The sequence below is a fragment of the Castor canadensis genome, chromosome 1 (assembly GCF_047511655.1).
Source record: "Castor canadensis chromosome 1, mCasCan1.hap1v2, whole genome shotgun sequence".
Taxonomy (NCBI): Eukaryota; Metazoa; Chordata; class Mammalia; order Rodentia; family Castoridae; genus Castor; species Castor canadensis.
In genome coordinates this window covers 115,054,029-115,080,553 of record NC_133386.1, presented here as the reverse complement: position 1 = coordinate 115,080,553, position 26,525 = coordinate 115,054,029, and the positions used below count along the sequence as shown (strand labels likewise).

Here is a 26,525-nt window from a genome sequence, read left to right as displayed (position 1 = left end):
CATTGCCTAACTCATTATATGAAGCCAGTATTACACTCATCCCAAAACTGGACAAGGACACATCCAAAAAGGAGAACTACAGGCCAATCTCCTAAATGAACACTGATGCAAAAATCCTCAATAAAATAATGGCAAACCGAATCCAAAACATGTCTGAAAGATCATTCACCATAACCAAGTCAGCTTCATCCCAGGGATGCAGGGATGGTTCAACATATGCAAATCAATAAATGTAATATGGCACATTAACAGAAGCAAAAACAAAAACCACTGTGATCATCTCAATAGATGCAGAAAAAGCCTTTGATAAGATTCAACACCACTTCATGATAAAAGCTCTAAGAAAACTAGGAATAGAAGGAATGTACCTCAACATTATAAAGGCTATATATGACAAACCTATAGTCAACATCATACTTAATAGGAAAAAAAATTTCCCCTACAGTTAGGAATGAGACAAGGATGCCCACTCTCCCCACTCCTATTCAACATAGTCCTGGAATTCCTAGCCAGAATAATAAAGCAAGAAGAAAAAGAAGTAAAAGGAATACAAATAAGTAAAGAAATAGTCAAAATATCCATATTTGCAGATGACATGATCTTATACCTCAAAGACCCAAAAATCTCCACCCAAAAACTTCTAGATATCATAATCAGCTTCAGCAATGTAGCAGGATACAAAATCAACTTATAAAAATCAGTAGCCATTCTACACATCAACAATGAACAAACTGAGAAAGAACATAGGAAAACAATTCCATTTATAATAGCCTCAAAAAAATCAAATTAAGTTTAGGAGTAAACTTAAGGACGTAAATGACCTCTACAAGGAGAACTACAAATCACTGAAGAAAGAGATCAAGGAAGACTACTGAAGATGGAAAGATCTCCCATGCTCATGGATAGCAGAATCAACATAATAAAAATGGCTATACTACCAAAAGTAATCTATATATTCAATGCAATTCCCATCAAAATCTCAATGATATTCATCACAGAGATTGAAAAATCTATGCTAAAGTTCATTTGGAAACACAAGAGACCGCAAATAGCCAAGGCAATACTCAGCACAAAGAGCAATGCGGGAGGTATCACAATACTTGACTTCAAACTATACTACAGAGCCATAGCAATAAAAACATCATGCAGAGAAAGGATGGACAAATGGGACTACATGAAATTAAAAATCTTTTGCACAAGAGATATGGTCTCTAAATTGAAAAGACCACCCACAGAATGGGAGAAAATATTTGCTAGCTATATATCAGACAAAGAACTCATAACCAGAACATACAGGGAGCTCAAAAAACTAAACTCCCTAAAAATCAATGAACCAATAAAGAAGTGGGAGAATGAACTAATCAGAACTTTTTCAAAGGAGGAAATCCAAATGGCAAAAAACACATGAAAAAATGCTCACCATCCCTGGCCATAAAGGAAATACAAATCAAAACCACACTAGGATTCTACCTCACTCCTGTTAGAATAGCTATTATCAAAAACATCAGCAACAACAGGTGCTGGCGAGGATGTGGGGAAAAAGGAACCCTTATACACCTGCTGGTGGGAATGTAAGCTACTACAACCACTTTGGAAAGCAATATGGAGGCTTCTTAAAAAACCAAGCATAGGTCTGCCATATGATCCAGCAATACCACTCCTAGGGATACACCTGAAGGAATGAGACTCAGGTTATTACAAAAGCACTTGCACACCCATGTTTATTGCAGCACTATTTACAATAACCAAGTTATGGAAACAGCCAAGATGCCCCACTACTGACGAATGGATGAAGAAAATGTGGTATTTGCAAACAATGGAATTTTACTCAGCCACAAAGAAGAATGAAATTTTGTCATTCGCAAGTAAGTGGATGGAACTAGAGAACACCATTTTAAGCGAAGTTAGTCAGGCTCAGAAGGCCAAAAAGCGCATGTTCTCCCTCATATGTAGATTATAGACCCAAAACAAATGCAGTAATATTATTGGACATGAGTCACACATTAAGGGGCGAATGCACACAGGAGAAATAAGGACAAGAAAGGAAACTTAAAACTTGAATGAGGTTGATGTGTTCCCTGTTAAGGAACAAATATAGTAATCTTAAACTGCAGAGGCCACTATGGGGAGGGGAATAGGAAGTAGTGAAGATGTCTGGCAGAGATGAACCAATGTGGGTTGCAATACACAGGTGCATGGAAGCAATGCTAGGAATCTCTCTGTATAGCTATCTTTATCTCAAGCTAGCAAAAATGCCATGTCTTTCTTATTATCTCTTATGCTTTCTCTTCAACAAAACTGGAGAACAAGATGGTGGAATAGGTTCTTCCCAGAAGTGGGGGTGTGGAGAGACGACACAAACAATGTATACACATGTAAGTAAATGTAAAAATGGTAAAATAAAGAGGTAGTATAAAAACTAAAAAAAAAAAAAAATGTCACTACTGGAAGATATCCTTAAGTCAAACACTGGTATCTAAGGTCTAATAGAAGAGGAACAATTATTCCCTTACCTGATTAGCACACAATGTACACATGATGAAATGTACTGTATTCCACAAACACATGTCACAATTACTTTGTGACAATTAAAATAATTAATAAAGTAAAAATAATTGCACATATGAAAATTTAATTTTAATATTTAACATCCACTAGTTAGCAACATGGTAATTAAAAAATGAGCTTATTCTAGTTTCAATTATAAAACTCTTAAAAGCATACAAATGCAACATTTTGCATTGTTGTCATTAGGCTGTCAAACTCAATAACTGTACCTTTTCTTATTTTCTTGGGCATTCTGGCACTCTCCTATTTTCCATAATTCTCTGTGTAACTGCAATCGCTCCATTTCTATAATTCTCAAGAGATCATCACGTGACTGTAACTCATTTTTCACCTCTGAGAGTCCAGCTTCCATGGCCTGCATAAAACATTGAAAATTTCTAATGCTCATTTTTATATCATCATGTGCAATACCTTTAAAATATTTAACATGTATAAACTAGCCTACTTAAAACAACAATAGTTAGTCCTTTGCTTGCTCTGTCTTAAAGAATTCCATTCCACCACTCATTTATACAACAAGTATTTATGGCGCTCTTGTTATGTGTTCTGGGGATGCAGACACAGAACTGTCCTCAGTGAGCTTATATGTAGGGAGAAAGACAACAAGTAATCAAATCATAACATAAACATGTCACATTGCACATAAAATTGAAAGAATGAAACATAAAAGTTCAAATAAAATGCAATCCATCCAATTTGAATCAACACAAGTACTTTCAGGTTAAGAAAGATAATAATCCAATGGCAAAAGCCATTAACTTAATGGCAAAGTTGGCAAACAAATTGAATTATTATCCAAGACTTCCCTCTTGTACAAGGGCAGCCATACTTCAGTCAGTAACTACAAATACCAGCAGTCCTGTGGGCCAATGTTTAGTACTGCTAAGAGGAGATGCTTGAGAAAGTCCAGTAGCTATTGGGAAAGATTTGGTTAGGAGAGAACGGGTTAACAGCAGTGGTGTCACATTTCTGAGAAAGTGGGTAGGATGAGCCCCAAAGCACAAGTGTAAGAATTGCATAAAGCAAAAGAGAATCCATCCTCTTTTGCAACAGGAAAGAAGGAAAATGGACTATAGGTTAAGTTTATGCATTTGGAATATGAGGAGATTAAAAGACTGGCTATCTATTAGATTTCTATTTGTGTGAAGAATAAGATAACATCATTTGATAACTGCAGAAGGAAGGTGGAGGTTAGAAATGGGAGTAGTTTTGAGAGTAAAGGAGATTTGAAATGGTTTACAATCAGAATGGAACAGTTAGACAAGTGGAAGTAAAATTTGCTGAACAATACTGAATATGCATTTCAGGTTCATGACCACAGCCTGCTGAGCTATTTTTTTCCTGCAGTGCTGGGACTCTACCCAGGGCCTTGTACATGCTAGGCAGGCACCACTGGGCTTACATCCCCAGCTCTGCTGAGTGATTTTCTGCAGCAGTCTTTGGCTGTTCTCTAGGATAACAGAAATGGTATCATACCAATACATATACTGTGACTGGCTTCCTTTACCTAGCATGTTTTTAAGGTTCATCTATGTTGTAGCACACATCAGTTTAAGGCTGAGTAATATTCCATTACATAGATATAGCACATTTTATCTATTGATCTGCTAATGGACACTTGTGTTGTTTCCACTTGGGGTTATTATGGATAATGCTGCTATAAAATTAATTTATAAGATTTTATGTAGAAGCATTTCTTCTAACTTGTTAATTCTTATCCAAAACTTCATAAAGCATACAAGAATAGTGAATGATGTAAACAGCTTAGGAAATAATGGGTTCTCAGATAATTTTTTAAAACGAAACCCTAAAAATATGCTGTTTTCCAAGAGCCATAGATGCCTGGGTTCAGTGAAGAGTCTAGTGACAATTCTTTCTCCCTAGAAGTTCCCGGATGACTTGGAAATAAGCACAGGAAGACTTGTTTAATAAGTAGTTTCTTTTTTGAGCTGAGTTAAAATTTCAAGTGTAAAAAAGGTATGAAGCAATAGATTATGCATTTAACTTCATGTGTCACAACCAGGGCTCCTGCTATGCAAGCTTGCTACTGTGGAACATGACCATCGGTGAGGGGGCTGTGTGTCCAGCTGTGGGCCTGCGTTTACTTGGGGAAGGGAGGTGCTAGAATTCCAGGCCAATGAAATGTAGCATTACCACAGGCTAGAGGTGGCTGAAACTCTGCAGTGATGATGACAGAGTCTCTGTGCTTACTGTTACTAGAAAATAATATCCATCCATGTTATTTTAAAAAGCTGTTTAGTGACTTAGCTGTACAGGCATAATAATATATGTTAATAATGATTTGACAGATGAATGAATATGCAAAGATATTAATCACAATTGACATCTTTATGTAAATTGGCTGAAAAAGTAGAGGAAAATTTTGAAGGATTTGTTGATACTGATAAATTTAGAATTGCTTTTTAGACTTTGAGTTCAAATAATAAGACTGAGTTAACTTAAGAATTGATGGGTTTTTAAACTGAGACAGTTTTGGAGTCTGCATGGCTTCCCATGGAAGTCTGTTAATTGTCAGCATGTCACGTGTCAGGAACGGGACTCTCTGTTGGGACAATTTCAAGTTTGTCTGGAACAACGTAAGTATGTCAATCCATTTTCAACAGCAATATTCTATGAAATATACACATAAATCAGGAATTTCCAATGAATACTTAGCATCAACACTTAGATATGTTGTACATGTACAGTGTACCCCAGTTTCTGAAGACCTAGTACAAAATGAAAAGTAGCTCATTAATAATTTTATATATTGATTACAGTTGAAATAATATTTTTGATATAGATTGGATTGAATATAATAAATTCTCTACTTCTTTTAATGTGGCTATTAGAAAAAATTAAATTGTATTTGTAGCTCAAATTATATTTTTCTTAATGAAACATCAATAAACAAACACACAAAAAAAGGTTAACTCTTCTGGCATAGATACTTGGGAAAAATGCAGAATAATTTATTTTTGTCATTAACCTCTAATGGGAAATACTGCACATTTAAATCCGTGAGTGAAGTGTACCATAGTAAATAAATATATGCAATGGAATGAATATGTTTACTGGCACATTTCAAGGTTGTACAAAGACAAATGAGAAAAGGGGACTTATGTAAAAGTTCAAATGCATCTGGCGTTACAATGTGCAACAAACCAAAGAGAATTTTATACACAATACGTGACAGCAATTCAAACCGAAATCATCTCCTCTCTGCATTTATGTGCAAGAAGTAGAATATTCTGTCGTATGACCATTTAGCAAAAAAGAGAAGATAAAATTCATTCCAAATACATATTCTGGTTAAGTATTATTTACTTCTAATTATCCCCATTTGGCAAAATATAAATTTTGTAAAACAAGTTTAATGTCCATGTGTTTAGTTAAAAGTGTGCCTACTGATCTGAAAGGAACAATGGTTTTAAATCTTCAAATTAACAAATATAAATAATTGACATCTTCTCACCCAGTTTTTAACTCTAAAGCAAAAGGATGAAATGTAAGTAAAATTTGGAAATAAAACAAGGAAAAGACTAATTGAAAGCATTATTTTCAGCACTTCTCCCAAGTACATCAAAGATACTTATTATTTTCCCTGAAAGTAGAAATCTTAATTTTTTTTTATGTTACTGAGGTTTGAACTCAAGACCTTGTGCTTGTCAGGTACGAGCTCTACCACTTGAGCCATGCCCCAAGCCCTTTTCGCTTTTTAATAGGCATTTATGCCCAGGTCTCCTATTTATGCTTCCTGTATAGTTGGGACGACAGGCTCACCCCCCACCCAGCTTCTTTTATTGATTGAGATGGGTCGCATGAACTTTTTGCTGGGGCTGGTCTTGAACCACAATCCTCCCAGTCTCCACCTCCTGAGTAGCTGGGATTGCAGGTGTGAGCCACTGTGCCTAGCTGATTTTTTTTAACAAATTACTTTTCATTAAGGCAAAAGACAATTTTTTTTTTTTTGCCAAGCATGGTCCGGAATAATTTGGTCTGTTCTTAACACATGTGATTCTTCTGAAAAATATAAAATGGAAAATTTTTGTTTAGTGTCCCTAGATCCAAGGATAACTTATTTTAAAATAAACGTAAGTTTCTAAAACATAATTTTGGCAAACCTCACAGAAATTAATGTAAAAATTAGTCATATTAAGATTTATCATTAACTATGGAAAAGATCACAAAGAAGAGCTAGAGAATGACTGGTAAAGAATGCAAGAAAAATAACATATTCAAAATTTAAAGAAGGGTTTGCACCCTTCTTTAACAAGGGGTGTTCCTTGTTGTGGGGCTGTCTTGTGCACTGTAGCATCCCCATTGATGCTAGCAGCCCCTTCCCCTTGTTGTAACGACCAGAAATACATCCAGGCATGCCCAAATGTCACCTGAAGGGCAAAATCACCCCAGTAGAGAGCAAGTGAGTTAAAGAAAAGTTGTAATCATTAGGCAAATGATACTGTTGTTTTCTAACCTTTAGAATAAACACCAGTGGAAATATTTCATAATTATATTGACTTCCATGAATAGTTGGGTTTAATTTTGTTAGCATATATGTAGGAACATTAATAAACTATTAAGCACATTAAAATATGCATGAGTAAGGAAAACTAAAAGTGAGCAGTGTGGACTTTCCTTAGCCTAGGACACCCCAGAGCTTTTTCAGGAGGGCATAAAAGCCCAGAATATTTGCAGAAATCTTGGCGGACTTGGGTCAGGAAACGAAGTGAAGGGCAGGGTGACCTTGTCTGGCAGCTGGTTCCTGATGTTGTCTAGGTTCTGGTTATACCTTCAGAACCCCCACACCAGCTTGTCAATAGGAGTGTCAGTATATGAAGCCTGAGAGTACAGCTGAAGGCATCGATGAGAGAGAAGGTACAAATGGTGACACTAGGGCTGTTAATTATTAGTGTTTCTCAGTGTGCACCCTTCCTGCACTTCAAACACTTTTTCTTTGAACAGAATTCTCCATCCTACTTCCTGGAAAAGTGTAAATGATAAAGTTCTGAGAAGTAGTGTAGGGTTTGTCAAGGAAAGCATTTCAGACAAAGTCAGTCATGTTGCCAAGAAGGGAAAATGAGGCTCTTTTTTCCCTAGATTATGGTTGTAAGAGTAGCCATTTCTATTTCACAAGTGAGCCTATGCCTATGACAAAGAAATACAGGCCAACACAGAATGCATCTTAGGGAACAGAGTCAGAAGATGTCAAGAAGGGACAAAGCGGAACACTCTTCAGTCTGTGCAGGACGGACTGAAGCCCAGGGAAGAATACTTGAGAAGCACCTGGAAGAGCCACCACATTCAGTGCATGTGACCCTGGCACAGTCTTCAGAAGAAAGGCAGTGGCAGATGAAGTTAAAGTTTTCTTTAAGCAATACTGCCCTCAGGATGGGAGAAAACCTCTGCCAAGCTACTCATTGAATAATAGACGAACAACCAGAATCTACAGGAAACTCAAAAAAACTCAGCCCCCAAAGGATCAACACCCCAGTGAAGAAATGGACACATGAATTAAACAGGGAATTCTCAAAGGAAGAGGTGCAAATGGCCAGTAAATACATGAAGAAGTGTTCAACTTCCCTGGTTATAAAAGAGATGCAAATCAAAACAACACTTAGATTTCATCCCACCCCAGTTAGAATGGCCAGAATCAAGGGTAATAACAACAACAAATGCTGGCGAGGATGTGGAAAAACAGAAACCCTTATACACTGCCAGTGGGAATGCAAATTAGTACAACCACTATGGAAAACAGTATGGAGAGTCCTCAAAAAACTAGAGATAGAACTGTCATATGATCCAGTGGTACCACTCCTGGGCATCTACCCAAAAGAATGTAAAACAGGATACAGTAGAGACACCTGTACACTAATGTTCATCACAGCCCTATTCACAATAGCCAACCATTGGAAACAACCCAGATACCCTACAACTGATGAATGGATCATGAAATTGTGGTACATATACACAATGGAGTATTACTCAGCCATAAGGAAGAGTGACAACATGTGGTTTGAAGTACATGGATGCAATTGGAGGATATCATGTTAAGTGAAGTAAGCCAGGCTCAGAAAGATTAAGGCCATATGTTTTCTCTCATACATGGAGGATAGATCCACAAAAGATAAACACATATACAAAATCAAGCATGATCATATACAAACTCATATGTAGAACATATCTGTAACAATGGAACTACTCTATGGCACTCAGGGAAGAAGGGAAAGGAAAACAGAATGATAGAGTGTCAACAACATTGTAAAACATAACATCTGTGAAGGCAGAGGATATAAGGATGTGTATTGAAAGATGCTGAAAAATGGGGGGTGGGGGCATGGGAAGTAAAGGGGAAATGGAGAGTAATGGAAGAGGTTGAACAGACCAAAGTAAAGTATATTCACAGCGTATTCACAGTAAATTATGTTCACCCCTTGAACATTCACTTAGAAGTTGGTAATAGAAGACAGAACTGTAAAACAGGTGTAATGTATGGGTTCTTGTGAGGAGGGGGAGGGTGAATGGAGGAGATGAAGGTGAGGGTATATGGTCGATGAACTTCTTATATATATATATATGAAATAGAATAAAAGAAACCTCTTGCAATAGTTTTAAGTGGAGTTAGGAGGGGGTTGAGGGGGAGAGACGGTGGGGGTGATTTAACCAATGGATGATATAAGCCTATTTGAAATTGTCACAATGAATCACCCTGTACAATGAATATATTCTAATTAGAAAATTTTTTTTCTCTAAACAGAAGGCAGGACCCATTGTCCCATTCCCAGGGAGGTGAATGGGAAGCAGCCACGGAGAGGGTGAGACCTCCATAGGAAGCAGCAGTCACACAAGCACAGCTGAAGCAAGACAGCGTGGGCTGACTGCAAACTGACCACAGAAGACCCTGGGTAACCTCTACAGCAAAAGAATGAGGTTATTCTCTTCTAGACTATAAAGAGCCAGAGGTGTTTCTCTTTCTAGAAAATGTCTGACTTCCTCCATGGTTAGCATATGTAGTTTAGTTTGGTTTGCTTGTTTACATCCATACTCTAATTTTTCTTAGAATAATGCCCTACCCCTTAAAAGCTAGAGTTTGAGATGGGGAAGATTTACTTCTCTTAGAAATGCCACTAAATGAGAAGCTGGAAACCTTGTGTTCTCAAATGTGTGGCAGAGGGACAGAGAATAGCAGATGCTGGCACAGAAAGAAACTTGAGGGTGAATCCATACATAACGTGGTAGCATGGGAGGACTAAGAAATGATACTCACAGTTTAAGTGGCAGAAGATATTGGGGTGGAATGTCTTAGGGAATTGGAAGTCTGCTCAGATAGTGACTTCAAAAAGTGTATTGTAGGATGGGTAGGGAAGACAGTGTGGCCAAGGATGGACCAATTGCATAAAGAAATGGTAGTAAGTAGCTGAATGTTTGGAGGTAGGAGATAAAAAAACTGAGAATGAGAGAGAAAACCACAGAATGTCTCAAGCAGAGGAGTAAAATATAAATAATTCTTTCACAGTTAGGAAGTCAGCAACGGCTAATTTTGATGGATACTTTAAAATTTTCCTAATGATTACAAGAAAGAGAAAGACGAAAAAATATTTGGATAAATGATCTATTACATCTACAATGTTAAGGTTACCTAAAAACAAATTCTAGACCACTGCTTGGTAGGTGATTATGATAGGTGCTATAGTTTGGACATTAAATGTCTCCCAAGGGTTTGGTGCATAGGGTGGCACTGCTGGGAAGTTGCTCAACCCTAGGGATGTGAGCAGAGTGAGAAGTCTTGAAGTCAATGGGGGTGTGACTTGCTTCCTGGTCATGAAGTGAGTGGCTTTATTCTATCACATATTTCTAACATCAAGTTCTGCCCTACCATAGGCCCAAAGCAATAGGGTCAACCAATAGTGGACTAGAATTCCAAAACTGTAAGCAAAATAAACCTTTTATCTTTATAAACTGATTATTTCAGGTGTTTTGTTATAGTGATGGAAAGCTAATACATCAAGTTACCAGTGAAGAATCAGAAGGAGTTACCCTCCCAAGCCTCTCACTGAAGTTATTAGATTGCTTAACCTTTCATGATATCCTCTATCTCTAACCCAGGATTCCCGGGAGTTACGAGGCATGGGGACAGAGGGAGGTGTATGGTTAGCAGGTCTGGTTTTAGGCATGGGGTCTGTATGTGACTGCGTTATGATGCACTAGTGATAATTACTATCATTCTGCTGCAGAACCAAAGCGCACTCCAGCGCAGTGAGGTATCTGCGTCATTACTGAATCTACTCATGAGAATTACTTACTAAGAGAAAGTATGAACTGACTTACACGTGTGACAGAAAGCCAGCTTTCTAATCCTATACCTGGTGATTCAGCACTTACACAATCCACAGGAAAATTAAAAGGAATTCTCCACCTGGCACTGTCTTTGGTACATTCTGAGTTCCTGTAAGAGCTTCTGATTTTCATCTTGTAGCTTGTTCCTGCTTAGTGCTATTTCACTCACAGCTGACTTTAATTTTTCAATAATGAATTCATCTCTTTCTTTGGTTTCACAATTGGAATCTGCTTCACCAACCAAATGAGGAATTTCAGAGCTGCTGTCTTCAATGCACTGTTTTTTACCATTTAGTTGAGTTTGATAATTTTGCGCCTGTTTCTGAGAAATATGAGAACTGAATGAATTAAGTGAAGAACAATATATTTAAACTTACACAGAATAAAAGAATGAAAGAATCAATAAAATATATTTTTTTTGGTGGTACTGGAGTGTGAACTAAGGGCCTTGGGCTATTAGGCAGGTGCTCTACCACTTAAGCTACACCTCCAATTCTTTAAGTATGTTTTGTAACAATGGAGTTGGGCTTGAAGAATGCAGTACTGTTTGTTCTAAAATCTCAATTTCAGGCAGTACAAAATGTATTTTTATAATCTTACTGCTAAATTGTAGAGTAGGGAAGGGTAGAAAAGAGAGATAGAAAAATCTTACTAAGCAAGAAAGAAAATCTAGAAGCTGCCAAAAGAAAAGATTTATGAATTCAATTATGCTCTAGTTGAAAAATGTCTTTATGACCAAAAATAAGCAAAACAGAAACAAATGAATTGTAGGGAAAAAGTTTGCTAACACACATAAAAAGGTTTAATGATTCTTAATGTATACTACTTCCACACATCAATAAGAAGTACAAATGCCACAAAAGGAAAACAAGCAGAGCATGAACAGACCACGCAGAAGAGAAGTTTTTGTGAGTTTTTGAGACAGGGTCTCACTATGTTGCTCAGGATGGCTTCAACCTTGTGATCCTCTGATCTCTGCCTCCTGAGTGGTAGGATTATAGGCGTGAACCACCATGCCCGAATGAAGACATACAGTGGAATTTTTAATAGCATCATGCTTTCAGATGTGTAGACTATATTTGTCATTAGAGATTACAGGTGTTGGTGACTGTACCCACCAGTGGACTTACTCTGGTTATTTTCCTTACATTTATGTTTCAGTTTGTAAATAAATTACATGCTGAATGGCAAAGATGGCAATACTTAGCCTCTATTTTTTCTAATTTAGAGAAAAGTATTAGATAATTTACCTGAAATTGATTACATTTTTCAGACAGTAGTTTTTGTTGAGCATCTAAAGAAACCAGGTGCGTCTGATATAGTATCTCTTGCTTGTCCCATTCTCTTGATTTTGCTCTAAATTCCTTTGAAAAGTGGGGAGACAAACACAAATTGAAGAACATTATTCATTTAAAGGGCTCCTTTCATTTGTGTGTCTGGGTCCTGAGGGAGAAAAAGTAAGTTCACTCTTTACCTAGTAGGAAAACAGCTAAGCAAAAATGTATCAAATCAGCATGTTGGATCTGTGACTACGACTGAGCATCCCTTATCTGAAATGCTGGGACTAGAGTGTTTCAGATTCTGGAATATTTGCCTGCACACAATGAGACACCTTAGAGATGCAACCCAAGCTGAAACACAAAATTCATTTGTTTCCCACGTACCTTACACACACTAGCTCGAAGCTAATTTTATACAATATTTTTAGTGTGCCTGTGTTTTGACTGTAACTTATATGAGATCAGGTGTGGAATCTTCCACCTGTGGCATTATGCCAATATTCAATAAGGTTTGGGATTGTGGGGCTTTTGGAATTTCAAATATTACCCTGCAAGATGTAAAATTTGCAGGACTTCTAAAGAGAAAACCCAGGACTTCCTACAAAGTTTCTGCAATAGTGTAGCTTAAGGGCTATGATCCCAGACCTTATTTTTCTCTGGTATTAAAGATATTTGGGGCAGAAATACAGTTAATGGAAGAGTATGATGGGATACATGAAACGGGACCAAGACAACTAGACAGGAGGAAAGACAAAGGGCAGATCTGGGGTGCAATATGAAAAGTAAGAGAAAGGCCAGACCAAAAGTTCCTAAAAGTCTCATCTTTGTCATTGGAAGGTGGAAAACCATTACCAGACAATAAGTAGGATAAATAGGATTGTTGGCTGGGGATGGTGGTGCTGCAGTTTAGGGTTTGAGAAGAATGAAAGAAATTGAGACCTCTATCTCAACAAATATGTCAGGCATAGTGCCTCACAGCTGTAGACCAAGCTATGTAGGAGGCATACATAGGAATATTGCTGTCTGAAGCCAACCCAGGCAAAAAGTGAGACCCTATTCAAAAAACTAACTAAAGCCGGAAGGGCAGGGGGTATGGCTCAAGGGGTAGAGCACCTGCCTAGCAAGCGCAAGGCTCTGAGTTCAAACCCCAGTACTGCCAATAGATAGACAGACAGACAGCAGCACTATCTATCTATAGGTGGGAAGCCCTGCTGAAGTCAGACTATAGGATTTTATAGTAGAATCCATGAGCCACTCATAACCTGCAGCAGGGATATTAAAGCATATAGCTGAAGGGGGTGCTGTTTCTCGCACTCCCTCCCTTGCTGGAGCGAGGCTTTCTCTCGTGCTCCTTGGTTATTTCTGGACCTAACTGGGTTTAACTGGGGGCGACTGGAGATTTGAGAAAAGACACAGGATAGACAGACAGACAGAAAGCTGGGGTCAGGTGTGTTGTACACTCGGCTGGAAATGCACAACCCTCATTGCTTCTTTTCTCTATCTTGATTTTTTAAGGCCTTACTTCTTGTAGTTCTTTAAAATCTTGCTTCTAAAGTCTTCTTTAAAACCTTGCTTAAAACCTCTTTCCTTAGGCTCCCACTGTCCCATGTTTGCTCTTAGCTTATCTTTAGCTTAATTGCCCTTCAAGTCTTTTGCCCCTAGGCTTCCACTGTCCCATCTCTCTCAAAGCCTCAGTGCTCAAACTAGCAAACAGCAGCCACAAAACTGCACATACATAACTCTTAAGGTCTCGCCCTTAAGACTTGCACTGTGCACTGTCCCATGTTCTCTTTGGCTTTTCTTTAGCTTTCCTAAGATCTATGTATGAAGTTCTTTCTCAGCCTTGCTTTCTGTTAAAGTTCTGTTAAAGTTCTGGGTGCAGACTTTCCATCAACCCCTCTTTAGCATTTTCCCTTCAACAATTCTTTTCCCTTCAGAAATTTTTCCCTTCAATAATTCCTTTCCCTTCCAAAAGCTTCCTTTACCAAAAGGCCCAAAGTAAAAGCTTCTTCCCAGTATTCAAAAGCAAAAAGTCCCCCAAAGCAAAAAGCCAAAAGCCAAGGAAAAAGTCCAAGAGCCCAAAGTAAAGCCCCAAAAAGCAAAAGCCCCTCTTCCTCCTTTAGGGGTCTTTTATAGCAGCAAACTGGGTGGAGCCACAGGAAGGGGTGTGACATTGCAACAGGAGAAACGTGTGTTCCTGCTTCTCTGAACACAACTTAGGAGATGCAGCTGTTCTGCCTTTCCCTGTTTCATGGCAGGGGCTGTGCCTATCTCTGCCTACAGGTAAAAGAAATTAACTGCATCTCACCTTGCTTGTGTCCAGTTCTCATAGGCTTTAATCTGCTCCCCACATATAGGGAAGGAAAAGAGTTGGTGTTTGTTTTCTAGGCTGGAAATTTAAAAAGCTGAGAATAAGGGCATCTGTGACACAGCAAACTAAGATTTCAGACATTCTGGGTGAAATAGAGCAACTTAATTGGAGTTGCGCTATGCCTTTAAAGAAAACCCTGAAATGTCAAGTCCTGCTCTGAACACTATTGTGAGGCTTCCTTGGGATTTAAGTGCCTAAGAGTTAAATGGCCATTAAAAGATTTATTAGGTATCTGCTGTAACTGACCCCAGGGGTGTCCTTCAATTTCACTCAACAGCTGCAGTTTCTTTGAACGTTTTTCGGCTCTCCCAAAATACTGATATATATAAAAGATGCATAAATCAAAGTGATGTTTTAATTCATGAAGTGCTGGAAGGGAGGAAACTGTACTCAACAGAGGATGGTTGGCAATGGTGTTTGTTACCACCATGTGCACGCCCCCGCATGCACTAGAAACTGACACCTCAGTGCCCCCCATGAAATCAATCTTTATGACGCCTGAAGAAACTAAGAAAACATATCTCACCTCTAATTTTTGGCTTACATTGCTCAGTTCAAACGGCATGTCTTCTCTGTGAGGAAATTCTTTTCGGTGAGCTTTGTTTTGCTTCATCTGATGTAATCTTAGTTTTTCAAAGTTGCTTGTTAGCTTAGAAAACTGTAATAGAAAAACACTAACATTTTACTATCAGCATTTCTTTCTAGCTTGAGCTCACCATGCTTCTTCTTGTGTATCTCTGAAAATTTAAGGCATGATGACAAAGTTCAATAAAGCTTAACTGTTCCAATTAGTGAGACAGAACCGTTTATTAAAATTAAATTACTGAAGCTGAACAGGATTTGGCCTTGATGTAAATTTGGGACTTCATTGACTTCACACTTAAATAACGATTCACTTGATAAATGTTTTGTTCAGTTTTGTCTTAACCATACATAGCAAAGTTCACAATTAAAACATTTTTTTCTTACTTTTATTTAGTGCCATCTTGTGTTGACAATTTTAATTTTGGCAACTCAATATATAAAATAACCAGCTTAAGACAACATAGAAAAAAACGATGACGATGAAGCCAAGGAGGAGAGAGAGACCCAATGTGTCTGCTGCATTTCCTCCATTGCACTGGGTAGACACGGGGGCAGGTGAGCTACCCCTTGGTTTTCATCATTTAACTATCTTGTAAACAGTGGCTAATTAAAAATAATAAAATAACCAGCATAGACCTTAACCAAGAAACTGAATAGTTGATGTAAAAGGTAACACTTCTATAAGCAGCACTGAGGAAATTTCCATATATCTGCTTCCAAATGTATTTTAGTTATACTTTTTATGCTGAAATAGCTACAGGTTCCAAGGAAGTTGCAAAGTTACACAGAGAGGTTCTGGGCCCATTTCACAAGTTTCTCCACATGTGTACATCTTAATGAACTACCGTACATTATCAAACCCAACAATTTGAAATCGGTCCTATATCTGTGTGTATACCCTCGGCCATTTATCACGCGTAGAGCTGAGCGACCACAATCAAACCAAGATACAGAACTCAGGCCAGAGGTGTAGCTCAGGGGCACAGCTTACATGAGGTCAGGGGCACCAAGAGAGAGAAAGAGAGAGAGAGAGGGAGAGATAGTGAGAGAGATTCACAGAACTATTCTATCATCACAAAGGTCAATCTCCTGCTACCTGCTGAGAGCCACACACATCCCCCTCGTCCTCCTGCTCCTAGTTTCTGGTAACCAGTAATGTCTTTCCATTTTGGTAACTGTCATCTTGGGAATATTATAAAATAGTACATAATGTGTATATGACCCTCTGCGATTGGAGCTTTTCATTCGGCTTAATGTCCTCAAGGTCCACGCCCATATCATTAGTGATTCCTCTTTAGTGCTGAGTATTTCATTGTATGAATGCATCACAGTGTGTTTAACCATTTACATACTGAGACTTTGTTTCCAGCTTTTGCCTATTACAAATAAAGTTATGAATAATTGTGTCTACTTTATCTGATATTAAAGTAGCTACTTTTGCATTTTTTGCCTCATATGATTTCTTATGAAATGTATTTCACTTACCCTAAAATTCACCTGAACAGATTCCATTGCATGTATATACCACGGTTTGTTTACCATTCATCAGTTGTTGGGCATTTGAGTTCTTTCACTTCAGGAAAGTATGAAGAAGCTGCTATGAACATTTACATGCAAGTTTTTGTGTGGCTATGTGCTTTCATTCCTCATGAATTTATACTTAGGAGTGGAACTGCTGCATTCTATAGAAACTCTAACTTTTGCAGAATCTGCTGAACTGTTTTCCTGAGGGGCGCCCCACTTCATATACCTGCTCACGATGTACTGGGTTGCAGTTTCCCCGTATCCTCATCAACACTTGATAATGTTTTTATTACAGCCTTCCCCAAGGTGTGCGGGGGCTTCTCACTGTGGCTCTGATTTATGTTTCCCTAATGACTAGTGGTGTTCAGTAGTTTTGCATGTGCTTATTGACCATCCATGTATCTTATTGGAGAGCTGTCTATTCAAATCTGTCTTTTTATTGTTGATCAGTGAGCTATGGCTTGGATTTGGTCAGAGTGTGTCCCACATACAAAAGCTCATTGCTGAGAATTGGTTCTCAGTGTGTGCTGTTGAGAGGTGGCGGAGCCTTTAGCAGGTAGTGCCTAACAGGCAATCCTGTCATTGGGTTGCTATACTTGGAAGGCATTAATGTAGTTTCATCAGACCCTTGTTACTTTCTGAGAGAGTGGGCTGTTATAAAAAGAGCAAGTCTGACTCCTGAGTCTCTCTAGCTTCCTGTCTTGACATGTGATTACGCTCATACAAATTCTCGCCACTGTCATGTCATCAACTGTATTCTAACAGTCAGAGGAGCCCCCACGAGGGGCCAAACAGGGAGGTTATGGGGTTTTCTGATCTAGGACTTTCAGTCTCCAAAACTGTGAGCTACATTAAACCTCTTAAAAATGCTCAGCCTCAGGTATTTTATCATAGCAACAGAAAATGAATACAAGCAGTGAATGTTATTTTTATATTATACACGATTTACAAATATTTTTTCCATTCTGTATGCTGTTTTTCATTCTGCAGATGGTGCTCTTTGAAGCTTGAAAAATTCTGATAGTCAAGTTTATCTAATATTTTTGTTGTTTGTGAATACCTAAGTAACCATTGCCTAATCCAAGGTCACAAAGGTTTGCTCCCATGTTTTCCTCTACAAATTTTATAGACTTAGCTTTTGCATTTGGATTTTTGACCCATTCAATGGTTTAAGGCAAGGGCCCAACCTAATTCTTTAGCATGTGGATATGTGGTTGTCCCTGTGCATTTGTTGAAGAGACTTGTCTTTTTCCACTGAATCATCCTGGAACCACTTGTGTTTTCTCTTGATTAATATTTGCATGCATATTTTTCAATCTTTTTACTTACAGCTTGCCTATTTAACTATAGTTGAAGTGAGTGTCTGGAACAGAGCATAGAGTTGGTTCATTTAAAAAATTTACTCCTCTATTACTTTATTTTAATTGGTTTATTTAGTCAATTTCTATTTAATGTAATTATTGATTTGTTAAGTTTAAGTTTGACTTTCTTGTTTTGTTTTGTTTTCTGTTTTTTCTCCTGTTTAGGATCTCTGTTTTCACTTTCTTCTTTTCCTTGGACTTTATTGTGATGTACATCTTTCTGTAGTTTTAGCGGTTGTCTTGGTATTACACGGTACTTACGTGATTTATCGCAGTCTACTGGCATTGGTATTTTCTCAATTCAAATGTAGAAATCTTACTGTTCTTTATCCTTCCAATTTATAACATAATTGTCCTAAGTATTTCCTCTACACACTTTACAGACATTGTTATGCATTTTTTGGTGGTACTGGTGTTTGAACTCAGGACCACATGCTTGCTACGCAGGTGCTCTACCACTTAAAGTCACTCTGCCAGCCCATTATAGTTTTTTTAAGCCAGCAATTTAGAAAATTAAAGAACAGAAGGCAAGTTTATTGCCATTTATTCTTGTTTTCACTTTGTCCTGTTTTCTTTTTCATTTCTGATGTCTCAAGATTCCTTCTTTATCATTTCTTTTCTGTAAAGAGAACTTCCTTTTAGCCATTGTTTTAGGATAAGTCTTCTGGTGACAAATGCTCTCAGTTTTACTTCTTTTGACAATGTCTTGATTTCTCCTTCATTCCTCAAGGATATTTTTGCTGAACATAGCATTCTTGGTTGATAATTCTGTTTTTCAGCTCTTGAAATACATTGTGCCACTTACTTGGCCTCCATGATTTGGGATGTGAAATCTATGCGCATAAGTAAGATGTCATTTCTCTCTTGCTGCCTCCAAGGCTTATTATTTGTTTTTGTTTTGGGAACTTTGACTGTAGTGTGTTTGCCATACATTTCCTTGGGTTTATCCTGTTGGAGGTTGACTCAGCGTCTTGAATCTATAGGTTTCCATTTTTGCCAAATTTTGGAACTTTATAGGCATTATTTCAATACTTTTTTTACCCCCTTTCTCCTCTCCTTCTGGGATTCAATGACATGAATTTTAGTCTTTCTATTGCTCACATCAGGCAGTTTCTCTTGTACTATCTATGAAGTAATGGATCTTTTCCTTTTCTTCTCTATCTTACTTCTGAGCCCTTCCACTGAATTTTTAGTTAGATTATTGTATTTTTCAGTTATAAAGTATCATTTCTTTTCTAGAATTTTCTAATTTTTCCCTAATTTCAAGCATGTTTTTAATTGCTCATTGAAGCATTTTTATAATATCTGCTTTAAAGTCTTCATCTTTCATTTACTTCTTACATCTGTGCTACCTTGGCACTGGCATCTGTTGGTTATGCTTTCTCATTAAAGATCTTCCTGTTTCTTGCTATCATAATAGACTTCCTACTGAAACATGGATATTTGGGGATATTATGTCATGAGACTCTGAGTTTTAATTAAATATTGTGTTTTAGCAGGCCTTTTCTGACAAATCTTGGCAGGGAAAATGGAGGGCCGTCTTGTTACTACCACATGTCAGTGGAGGTCCAGAGCTTAACTTGCCTTCAGTTGGTACCTAGGGTCAGGTGCTCCTTATTGCCACTGAGTAGGAGTTTGGGCTCCCCCCAGGTCTTTGGATGACATTGCTGTAACTGGAGGGGCATGGATGCCTTGTCACTGCTTCTCACGTGGCTTTCAGTGATACTGTAGTGGAGGTGGGGAATGGCCTTGTTACTACTATGCTGTGGAGACCCTCCTCAAGGCTTCCTCTGATACCACCTTAGAGAGTAAGGGGAGAGGCAGCTCATTACAAAATGGCTGGCATATAAACCCAGGCTCCACATGGTTCTCACTGATCCCATTGGCTAGGGAAGGCCTTGTCTCCCTACCCAGTCTTCCAGGCACCTCTCAAGCGGAGGGCCTGGGCTACCTTGTTCTAGCTTGGAGAGGGTGGAAGTCCACTGCTAAATTGGTGGAGGTGGGGTTATATTTTTTTCTGTGGTGTTTGGCTGGAGCAGAGTGGTTATTATCTACAAATGTTTTATCTTTTTAGACATCTCCTTCTTGGTCTTTTGGCTAGAGACAACAGACCTTCTTTAGGGCTCTTTTTGTGAATTTGTTTGTACCTACTGATGTGTCTCGGTTGCTTACTTCTGTGTTAAGCAGTCTGGAGTGTGTGAAACAAAAAGAAAATCCCAGTGAACTCACCCCCGTGTCATTGTTTTGGTTCCTAAGGTTCCTAAACAGTCTGTCCCTTCTTTCCACTTTCTACTGTCTTCTTATGTTGTTTAATAAATAATGTGTAGGATTTTTAACTGCATTTAGCAGGAAGACAGAGAAAAGTACATCTAGTTGTCTTTTCAGAAGCAGAAGTCTCAAATACAAGTATACATTGTATTTGATATTTATTTATATTACTGATTTATTTATGTTATCTGTAGAAAAAAACAGTTGATTGACTTAAAATTTTAAATGCTTGAAACTTGGCTAGGAAAACACTGTATGTAGTTTAATAATCCAACCTGCAGTTTAGTGGCAGTTAACTGAATTGCAGGTGAAATGTCTAGAAAGATTAAGCTAGTCTCAGAAGATCATACCAATTAAGTGACATCCAATGCTTTATATTCCAGTCTTAATGGATGAATCTCTTCCCTGAAAATGTACTTATAGAGGAGCACTAACTATTTTGGGCTTCTTTATCTAGATTCTCACATGTGAAATCTTCGCAGTCCAAGAGAAGTTGGTTATAAAGTGTAATTTCATAACCAAACCATATTCCCCATTTTGATTCACTTACTAGGTTAAGCAACGATACAGCATCTGCATCTGAGATGCTCAGGTGATTACTGCCCTGTGTGATACCTGAAGGAGAGGAGGTGACCTTGCCAGCACAGTGGGAAGCTACAGGGATGAGTAAGACAGAAATCAGTATCTGTCACGTGCTCCAGCACAAGCATGGTCACCTATGAACTACCCCACCAAGTAAAGCCAGTTTTATTCTTTCAATTACCTATTTCATAACAGCAAACTTACATATTTTAAACTGCTGTAGAATAAAGGGCATTTCTATTAGGTAGCAATAATCACAAAAGCTAATTGCTTTTTGTTGTTGTCATATAGCTAAGGATTATAATTTAATTAATAAGTAAGTCTACGGAGAAACAGAAAGCTGTTTATCTAGCAGTGTAATAACAGCGAAGGGTACAGAAGACAGATGGAGCTAACAATCTAGTAAGAGAGAAAAAATCAGCATACATAAAATAGCAAAAGACAGGGTTGAATGTGATTAAAATACAAGGACTTTTGCTTGCATTAAAAACAAGCAGCTTAAATAAAATTAAGACAGTTTTACAGGCCAAAGTATACATCAATGCATAATATTAAATTTTAATACGTTTTCTTACTTGAGCTTTTAGGGTTTGTAGTTGTCCTTCATAATTCTGAGTCATTGCCAAATTACATTTTTCTAGACTGTCCAACTTCTGTCGAAGTAATCCCACCTACATTAAAAATCATATTTAATTTTGGTTTTTCTAAATTTTGCCTGACAAAATCAGATGTACAGAAGAGAAACACAATACATATAAAATCGTGTGCCAAACCAAGAATAAATATTTGTGCTGTGGTTCTTAAAATAGCTATTAATAATTAAATTCACAAAATCCAAACACCACTAGCACTATTCTTCGAGGTACGCATTAGGACAGTGCATGTGGCTGCTGAACAAAAGATCCTTATCACTAACATGTTTTAAATGAAGAGTTAGAATTTACTTTGCACTATCTTTTGGGGAAGCTATGTCATCCTCACTCAGGCAAAACTTCTACTAGCATAATTCATTTTTTTTTTCTTTTTAGGCTCCACTGTCTGCAAGGCCAGTTCTGCTTTAGTGGGTACCATGAAGAGCAGTTGTTAAGGATTTGGCTTATTGAATTTGTCTACTTAATTATAGGGAAGCCATGTGTTTACATGCCTGTGTCATTACGGAATTGAAGTGACAGAATAAGTCCTTGCATATGCCAGGACTGGTGGCCTGCCTTGATTGTGAAGGGAAACTAGATAACATTGACTGAAGCAACCAGGAACATAGCTAGCAATGCCAAAAACTCAGTTCCACCAAAAAGCCAATAAAGGTAGAAATATGGCTGATAAGTATGTTAACTGATGATGTTTTAATATATGATTAGTAAACATTTCTCTTATGCCTCATCCAAAAGAAAAATCCAGAGACATGAAGTCCACGTTAACTAAGCCTGATGATTTTCCAGGACTCTGTAGGTCAGAGAGCTTTCACACTCATTCTTCTAGAGGCAGCAGATTGGCAGTGACCAGCCCTGCAGCAGCTGGGGGCACTCCCTCAATGGGCGCTTCAGGCACACACGGACACACATTTTCCAAGTCTGGTCTCCTCTGTTCTACAATCACTTCTTTCTTTTTTAAATACTACCTATCTATTTATTTGTTATTTATGTGTTGTACTGGGGTTTGAACTCAGGGCCTTGCACTTGCTAGGTAAGTGCTCTACCATTGAGCCATGCCCCAGCTCCTACAATCAATTCTTGACATCTAATTTTCAGGAAATATTCTTCTACCCGAATAGAAGAGGTAAATAATGCCTTGAACTCTGCTTTAACAAAGACATGGTTTTGTCTACTTTCGACCACTTCTTTATTTCTATAGCAGTAAAATAATTCAAACAATATTTGTTTCACATGTATATTAAGTTTTTACTTTTATAGATAGCACACACACTATAGCTCTGTCTTTACCAGTAAATGTCTATGGACTGATTTGATATCATACCTGTAATATATTACTGGCTGACAGAATTTTAAATGATAAATGTTTAATGTCGATGCCTAAGAAAAGTATCCATAGTGGAAAAAGTAGCCTGGTGGGTAAACACCATTTGAGAGAGTCTGACAGGCTGTACTTCATTGACACGGGAAGTCGGTACCTCTTGGCCTTTCTGATCCAAGCACGTCTGTGCATTTGCCAGCTCTTGATCGCGAAGGTCCAGTCGTGTCTCCAAAGCCCGCATCTTCCTTTCCCAGTCCAATTTTTTGTTGCTTACCATAATGTCAATTTGTTCCATTAGTTCCTGAAGCTCAGCCTCACAAGGGGACGCTCTGGCAATTATAGAAAAGCAGAATACATTTTAAAAGAATGAAATGTGAGGGCAAGAAAAGTTACTATACTTCATAGCTCGGTCATTTCCTCAAGTTGTTCAATTATTTAGGAAAAAGTCCAAAAGCTAGATATTTTAAAATTAAAACTAAAAGTAATTTCAGAACTAATAGTGTACACACACTTAATTTTAAAAAATAACCTTTTTTTAGAGTGGGCTAATTGTAGGGAATATGCTAATTCTGAAAAAATGATTAAGCTTTAGTATAAGGATTAATGCTCTTACAAGTAAGTACATGTGTACTGACCTGCATCATAACTGGAGGAGGACTGACAGAAGCAAACTGGGTGTCAGTCATGCCTGTGAGGGACAGGAAAGCAAGTCTAATCTAGGTAGGACCAGATCCCAGAGGACAAGTGGGCTACAGTGCTGCTCCTCAAAGAGGGGAACTCAGTGGGCTGTCTGTTAGAAAAAATCATTTGGACATGGGCATCACAGCCTAAGTTTAAGGCATTGGGCACTAAAAGCCACATGGGTGACAACATCTGGGTCTAAGGAGGTCACAGAGAGGACTCCAGAAAGGAAAGCGGGCAAGAAGACAGACTGCTAGGTGCTCCCAGTGCAGGGTTCTCCTTCAAACAAGTGGAGACCTTCCCTAGGGAGCTGGACATGTGAGGGACACACCAACGCCCACATTAGGTAAGTGGGTCATTTCAGTGGAGATGATCAGGCTTCTAGTATATTTATGTAGCAGGGAGGGTAAGAGGAAGAGGCAGGTGTAAAAGGACATCGCCTCCATTTACTTTTACTAAATCAGAACTTTAGGGCTAATGAAAGATCATTTAGCAATTTGAAAAACGGAGGCCCAAGAATATACAGCTAATTGGTGGAGGGGTCAGATCCAAGGAAGTTCCTTGCCATCTTACATGCCCTCCCATGTAGTACACAGTAAAAGATGCTTGACAAAAGAGTACAAGTTCACTCGATTGCAGTATGGGTTAGAAAGAGATGTCATAACTCAACGACTGCGAATCTTCAGCATCACTCTAAACACCCAGAGCTGACCTAACAAGGGATGTTGATTTAGCTCTGATATCAGAGAGGTTTTAAGTTGACAGTACCATGCTGAAATCCTCTATAGTAGTCCTGGACTAAGGCCCAAAGTCTCTTGCAATTTATACTTAAAAACTCAAAACAAATCTGAGGAAAAAAGTGTACTAATTCCTCAATAAATAACTTGATTGAATTTTAATTGGAGTTATGATGTAAAGAAAAAAAGCAGAACCATGGCCTTATGGTTTCACACCATTTTTCTTTTTCAAAATAACATGTAAAGAAATTTTGTTTTTCTGCTTGTGTAAGCTCTAAGAAAAAAGGACTATATTAGTCCAGTTCATCACTCTTACCAGAGCCTCGCACCCTGCTCCAGCACTTAGTGGATGCTCAGTATGTGCTGAAGAATAAATGAGTTCCTTTTATTGCTATCTCCTTGGCTTACAGGAATACACCATGTTCACAGAATTAAAATATAGGCCCCAAATAGTATGGGAATTATGCACTTAGATGAACGAATGTTTATTTTCTGGTTATGGCTATTGAATGCAAAATTTACATGAACTCTCTGCATCACACTACTTGAACCATTCCCTATCCCTATTTTTGCTTTTAGTTATTTTCCAGATAGGGTCCTCCATTTTTCCTGGGACCACAATCCTTCTACCTATATGCCTTCTGTGTAGCTAGGATTGCAAGCATGCATCAGTATGCCTGGCTTATTTGTTGAGATGGGATCTTGCTAATTTTTTTTTGCCCCAGCTGGCTTTGTACCATGTTCCTTCTGATCTCTGTCTCCCAAGTAGCTGGGACTATAGATGAGTGCCAGTAAACTTGGCCTTTTCTCACAAATATTTCTTTAAACAATCATCTATCATATACAACTGATGAGATTCAGTATGATAGGACTCTGATGCATGCCAAGGTTTGTGATCTTTTACAACTTCACTACAAAGAGGTCACCCACCTGGTATGTGTTCTCCCATTAATATGCAACTATTATCTGAGACTGCCTCTAGGTAGCAATGAGTTTCTCTTTTATACTAAAGAGAACCTAGGACCACCTACTAGTGCTAATTCCATCTAATGAGACCATTCAAGACTTTTCAACAGAGTAGATCTTAAAGTACTTGAATACAGTCATCAGTGTCCTGAAGACTTTTCTGTGTACCTTGTCTTCTGCATTTCAATGCTAAAGTCTGAATGTGCAGATGAACCATCAGTGAAGTCCACAGCACTTATCCCAGAGCAGTCAAGATGTTGGAACAATTGGAGGAGGACAACTCGGTTCCCCAAACCAATCTCACAGGCTGCCCTGCTCTGGGGATCCTGTCTCCAGCTTCCCTATCCCAATGGCTCCCCATCACTGTAGACCTGAGGCTTTCCTTTTCCCTATTCAAAGCCTTCCCACTCCCCTGACTGTCATGGAGTTTCTGCAAATGAAGAGGATAGGGGGGGATTCCCTTTTAGGTAAGCTCTGAAGAAACAGTCTTTGCTTATTCTCATAAACAATGAGATATTACTTGTAAAAATCTTTATTCCTTTGACTGTTCCTAGAGCCTTTTTCTAGAGATAATCACTAGCAGTTCATCTGTCTCATTATCATTAATATTTGCTGCTAAATTTTGTGAGTTTTAAAATAAAATTTAAAAAGGCTTGGTTTAGTCTTCACATAGCTGGGAATTGATATTTTTTGTTTGTTTGCTACTTCCTTTAGTGAAATGCAAACTCATATTCTGCCGAGTATTTTTCCTCTACTTCTTCTCATGGATCTTTGCAACATCCCCATAAAGTTAGGTATTATTATTTCAATTTTAGAAAAGTTGATTGAGGAGTTAAAAAAGAAGAAAAAAGTTTTCTGAGATTTCCCGCTTTGGAGACTTGGTAGACAGTGTCTGCTTAGATATGCAAATCCTTGTCCTCACTTTGGAAGCAGTTCACTAAAGAAGGGTCCTGGAGTCAGGCCAAATCCTTCTGCACTGATCTTTTAATGCATGGAGGCATAGGAAGGAGGCACAAAGACTTGCAGGGTGACAGACTAGTCTGAGGAACCTAGAATCAAAACATCAGGATATGAACTTTGGGTCTGGAAGGAGAAAATGATGATGTAAATGGAGGTAGTAGTGACAAGTATGTTGAAAGGGTGCAGGGAAATGGAAGAGAAAGTCACATGCCAGATGGGTGTGGTGGACTACACCTATAACTGCAGCACTCAGGAGGCTGAGGCAGGATTGTGAATTTGAGAACAGCTTGACCTACTGTCTCAAAACACTGACAAAAAAAAAAAAAGGAAAGGA

General features: G+C 38.3%; 2 protein-coding genes across 7 annotated transcripts in view; one reads left to right on the top strand and one right to left on the bottom strand.

Annotated features, from left to right (window-relative positions):
- LOC141422477 (neutral amino acid uniporter 4-like) overlaps positions 1–26,525 on the top strand; it is a 449,783-nt gene that overhangs the window by 39,689 nt on the left and 383,569 nt on the right. The window lies entirely within an intron of this gene.
- LOC141421463 (deuterosome assembly protein 1) overlaps positions 1–26,525 on the bottom strand; it is a 409,755-nt gene that overhangs the window by 40,558 nt on the left and 342,672 nt on the right. For 5 of the 6 annotated variants that reach the window (XR_012446504.1, XM_074069522.1, XM_074068427.1 and 2 more), the window contains 6 exons: positions 23,005–23,176; positions 21,452–21,547; positions 15,083–15,214; positions 12,156–12,269; positions 10,985–11,227; positions 2,778–2,923 (listed from right to left, as the gene is read on the bottom strand). Coding sequence is in view for 5 of the 6 variants with exons in the window: in XM_074069522.1 (XP_073925623.1) it covers positions 2,778–2,923; positions 10,985–11,227; positions 12,156–12,269; positions 15,083–15,214; positions 21,452–21,547; positions 23,005–23,176 (903 nt within the window). In the remaining variant the exon portion in view is untranslated. The remainder of the gene's footprint in view (positions 1–2,777; positions 2,924–10,984; positions 11,228–12,155; positions 12,270–15,082; positions 15,215–21,451; positions 21,548–23,004; positions 23,177–26,525) is intronic. The other variant, XM_074068942.1, reaches the window with a different exon arrangement.